The sequence below is a fragment of the Manacus candei genome, unplaced genomic scaffold, assembly GCF_025592945.1.
Source record: "Manacus candei isolate 608988 ecotype Guabito, Panama unplaced genomic scaffold, ASM2559294v1 h1tg000048l, whole genome shotgun sequence".
In the NCBI taxonomy this organism is placed as follows: domain Eukaryota; kingdom Metazoa; phylum Chordata; class Aves; order Passeriformes; family Pipridae; genus Manacus; species Manacus candei.
Window position 1 is genome coordinate 10,356,574 of NW_026138096.1, and position 4,588 is coordinate 10,361,161.

The 4,588-nt window shown below is 48.8% G+C and overlaps 1 protein-coding gene across 1 annotated transcript; it reads right to left on the minus strand.

Moving 5' to 3' along the window:
• Positions 1-416: 416 nt before the first annotated feature.
• On the minus strand, positions 417-3,955 carry LOC127476129 (T-cell surface glycoprotein CD8 alpha chain-like). Its single transcript, XM_051798654.1, has 4 exons — positions 3,910-3,955; positions 2,994-3,359; positions 2,311-2,400; positions 417-1,805 (listed from the first exon to the last, which is right to left on the minus strand). The coding sequence occupies exons 1-4, from the start codon at positions 3,953-3,955 to the stop codon at positions 1,606-1,608; spliced, it is 702 nt and encodes a 233-aa protein (XP_051654614.1). The 3' UTR covers positions 417-1,605.
• Between the last annotated feature and the right edge of the window lie 633 nt (positions 3,956-4,588).

The window sequence follows — 4,588 nt, forward strand, 5'->3', positions numbered from 1 at the left end:
GCTCAGGAAGAGCCATTTTGTGCAAGGAAGGTGGTCTGTGAGCTGAACTGCCCCATACCCAGGGGTATGATTTATGTTTTCTTTGCTTTTACAACTTGTGGTTCTCTTCTCTAACCACAGGAGCTTCTGCCCTGCCAAGAAAACCCCTTGTATGTGTCACCGGAGGGGGCTGTGTCTGCTGCCTCTGGGTGATCACTGCCACATGGGGATGGGTGATGCTTCCTGGAGCTTTGCACATATGGGCTTTCCTGTTGATTATTCTTCAGTGTAAGGTGGGGGGTTTTCTGTGTGTGTGCGTGGGGTTTTTTCCTAATTTTTTTTTTTTTTATTACTCCTTCACAAAGAAAGCCCCTTTTTCCTGGGTGTGTCAGAAAGAAGGTGCTGCTGACTTTGGTGCCATTGCTGTGGGGCTGCTACTCAGAGCTGAGTTATGGAAACTGGTTTAGGAACTGGGTTTATTTATTTGGGTATCACACCACGTTGGTGAGTGAGGAAAGGTGCTGTTAGGCTGCTGAGAGGTGTGAGGCTCTCTGGTGCTGTGTGACCTGTGCCCTGTGGAGGGTTGGTTGGAGGATCAGTGTGAAGATGCATTGAGGGACTCAGGAGCCATCCCAGAGCCTCCTGGGTTTGGCATTGGGCTGAAAAGAGACCAGCTGCGTTCTTGTGATTGTGAACTAGAGGTCAAAAATCAATAGATTCAACTGTGCAGCTGTGTACAGGGGGTTAATCACCACTGTAAGTGTTGAAATTCTTTTCCTAGATGTTGATTTCCTGTTCAAATGGAGACTTTTCAAATAGCAACAAACAAATCCCCCTAAAACAAACAACAAAAACGCCAAACCCAAAGATACTGTGCTTCCAGTTCTTCCACACATTCATCTGCAGTGTCAGGAGGGCTTTGGCTGCATCCATCTTGCTGCAGGAGTGTGATCTTAGTGCAGCAATGCACAGTGGAGCATCACTGTTAATACCATCAGCTAATAATGCCCAAATACGTGTATTTTACATGGCTTAGGTTTTATTTTGATCTGTTTATCCTACATTAAGATTCCATGCAGTAGTGAGAATTTTGTTGTACATGTTGTACATGTTGTACATCTTACTGGAGCAGTTTTTGATTTTAAATACCCATATCCCGTTTTTCCCTACAGGATTTACCTCTGTAGGCTCTCTTAGAAATACAACCAACTCAAAATATTTAATCTGTGGATACTGAAAGAATAATGGAAGTATAACATAGTTTACAGGGAGTACAGAAATACAGAAAAACGCTGCTGCTCAGTTTTCTGTTCAGCGTTTATACATGAAATTTTGTTTTGTGTCACAGTCCACGTTCAACTCCACTCAATAGAGAAAACACATTTTCAAGAAAATGCTTCCCAGGGATAACATGAGGCTTTTTGGTGGGGAAACAACCCCTGATGCCTGCAGTCAGATCATTGCACCTTCTTGACACAAAACCATTTGAAAGAGCTGAAGTGGGAAGGGAAGGTCACTGTGGAAATATGGAGGCAATTTGTTGGAAGATATGCAGACAGTCATTTTAACAGTGGTCCTTGTCTTGTCTTGCCTGTGTCCTGGTTCTCTGATGCCTCCCAAAGCAGATCACTGGAACATCCGTGGCCCTGAGGGACAGGGCTGTGGTTTCAGGCCAGAGGTGGATCTAGAGGGGTTCTGGTGAGTCTTACGTTGACACAGCACGATGGTGATCGTCAGGAGCTGGAGGATCAGGAGGCAGAGGCCTGTCAAGGGGGCCCAGATGAAGATGTGACAGAAGGAATTCAGCTCTTCCTGCATTGTTGTCTCTGTAGGAATAGAGAAGGGGAAAGATCCATCAAGTGCTCAGGGCTGGTGTTAAGGCCAGTTGTGTTTTAGCCAAGGGAGCTGCCAAGTGCCCTGCCTGGCATTCCACAAGGCTGGTGGTGAGGCAGAGGGCTTCCCCTGTGCCTGTGGGGATGTTCTTCCTTAGTGCTGCTGCTTCCAGCATTTTCCTGGGCACTTGAGGGAGGACATGTAGCCAAATATTTTCTTGTGTCTCCTGAAGAGGGTAAAACCTGCTGGAGCTCGCAAGGCTCTTCCCCCTCTCCCCCTCCTCCAAGTGTGCCCAGGTGTGAAACGTACTCCTGCTTTGTACCTCATCCTGGGCCTTTCCTACTTGAGATGAAACTATGTGGTATTTAATGTTTCCAAATCTGCTGAAGTGCTGTGGATTTTCACTCTCCCCCCATCCCAAAATGCTTGCAAGATCCCCCTCAGTATCAGTGGATGCAACCCCAACTATTCCCCTCTCCCTCCGTGTATCCAGGCTACCTGGATCCAAGGTCTTGAGGCAGGGGTCCTTTTCAGTGATGCCACGCTGGGTGGTGGGTCCTGGTGTGCTTGGTGCCACTGTGGTAGTGACTGTGAATGAAAATGGATTAATTCAGCATGTGGGGAAACACAATAAAACAGGTCTCTCCTGACCTTCTATTCTCCTGTCCCTGCCCAGGGCACAGCTGTTCCTGTGCACAGCATAGGGCTCAGCTCTGGGGGGACTTCATAGAGCACATTTTGGATGAGGACTCCCCAAGGGAGGGTCTCCTAAGATCTAGTAAGGAGCTACAGCCTCCTTATGTCTTGCTGTCTGCCACCATCCTCAGAAAGACTGAACACTGAGTTTTGGGACCTATGTGTGGTGAGGAAGGAGAGAGAGGTGGTGGACTTTGCTTTAGTCTTCTGATTTCAGAGGCATGGATGAAATTAAGAAGTGGGGATAGGGAGTTGGTGCTGGGTCTATCTAATCATCTTTGCCTTTGGGCAGGAGGAATACCATGGAGACAGCAAGCTGGGAGCCTCTGGCAGGAGCACGAGTGTGTTGGTCACAAGATGCCTTGGGCAAGCAAGCAGGGAAATGGGGTTTGTGGGAGAGACAGCTGGTTAAAAATGGCACAGGCAGGAGGTGCTGGGGATTTTGGCAGAGCTAAAAGAGGTTGAGTAGTGGAGGTGTTGCTGACCTGGGAAGAAGGCAGGCAGGCCAGGGCTGAAGTACAGCATTTGGTTGATGTTCGTGAGGCAGAAATAGTTCCCTTCATCCTCCTGTGTGAAAGACTTCACTACCAACCAATAGATAGTGTTGTCTTTGCTGGCCTCAAAGTGTGTGGATGTTCTCTGATTCCCCTTGAAGGTGACCCCTTGGGACAGGGAAGAGATGAAGACAATGAAGTGAAGGGTCCCATTCTTGTCCTGGTGGACCCAGGATACTCCACTATCACTGTCAGACTGACACTCCAGTTCCAGCCGCTGTCCCACCCAGAGCTGGGTGATGGTGTCACGAAACCTGATCTTCATCTCATACATCTGGCCATGGATTCTGGGACAGCCTGGAGGAGAGAAATCCTTGTTGGAACCACTTGGGAAGAGCCAATGGTCCCTTTGGGAAAAAACTCCTGCTCTGTCCATGGGATGAAAATACAAATGCAAAGGAGGACCATGGTGTCTGGATGACTGGAAGGTTTTGTTGGAGTCCTTGCTGGGATCGTGCATGGAGGGTGCTCAGCAATCAGCCATGTGAGCTTTACAGATGGTTGCTGCCCTTCCAGCTGCCTTCTCAGGGATGTTACTCCTTCCCAGCTTGTCTGAATTGACTCCCTAAACCCAGTTACTGCTAAGTCCCCTTTTTTCCTGACCTTCTTCTGCTCTCTTGAACTCCTTGTCCAACCAGGCTCCCTTCCCGGTGCTCATGGCTGCCCTGTGCTGGCTGAGGTGATGCCACCTTTCCCTCTGCAATTTCTGAGCACACCTCAAAGTCAGACTTTTTGGTTTGCTCTTTTTTCCCCTTCAACTGTTTATACAAATTTGTTGGATTCAGTGGAAGGATTTTTCCTTGCTTCTCCCAGTGAAGGAGCTGCACCACCCTGTGTCCATACTCACAGAGTCCCAGAGCGAGCAGGAGGAGCAGGGCAGGAGACCCGTCCATCTTCTGCTGGGGGTGTCTGTCCTTGGAGACGGTGCAGTGCAGCTGAGATGATCTTTGTCACTTGACTTGGGAGGCTGGGTCACACTTTGGGGAGGATGTGATGTCATCAAGACCCTCTTGGGCAAAGAGACGGTGCTCGGCATCTGCGGCAAAATGCAGAGGAAAAGAAAATTCCTGAAGAAGTTCAGTTCTAGTCCTCAGTTGGGGTTATATTTCCTTATCAGTTCTTAATTGTGCCTGAAGGAATTTGCCTCGATGACTCCCCTAGAGCTCCTGACTGCTCATGTCTGAGGTAGGATCAGACACCCCAGCCTGCTGTCCCCCATCCCTCTGGGGGTCCACAGCAGCTCCAGCTCCACAGAAGTCACAGACAAGCCTCGTGCTTTGGCTGAAGGCCCCAGGTTGTGTTTCTTGCCAGGGATTCTGCCTCCTTCTTTTGAGCACACTTAGGGAGTCTCGTGTGGATGGCAGAGTCCAGAGTATTATCTTCCCCAGCAAGTGAGACACAAGTGTTTCATGGCATAGATCCACATGTATCATTTATCTCAGAGTACACTCATTCCTGACACACAGCCGGGTTCTTCAGGTTCTCGATTGTTCTCTCTTCAATTGCTCAGGAAAAGCTGCTTTGTG

Bases quoted from the DNA above. Each gene is read 5' to 3' on its own strand.
- LOC127476129 (XM_051798654.1), bottom strand. From the start codon at position 3,955: ATGGACGGGTCTCCTGCCCTGCTCCTCCTGCTCGCTCTGGGACTCT. The intron at 3,360-3,909 runs GTGAGTATGGAC...TCTCTCCTCCAG, and splicing joins CCTGCTCGCTCTGGGACTCT to GCTGTCCCAGAATCCATGGC. The intron at 1,806-2,310 runs GTAGCCTGGATA...CTATTCCTACAG, and splicing joins CCTCAAGACCTTGGATCCAG to AGACAACAATGCAGGAAGAG.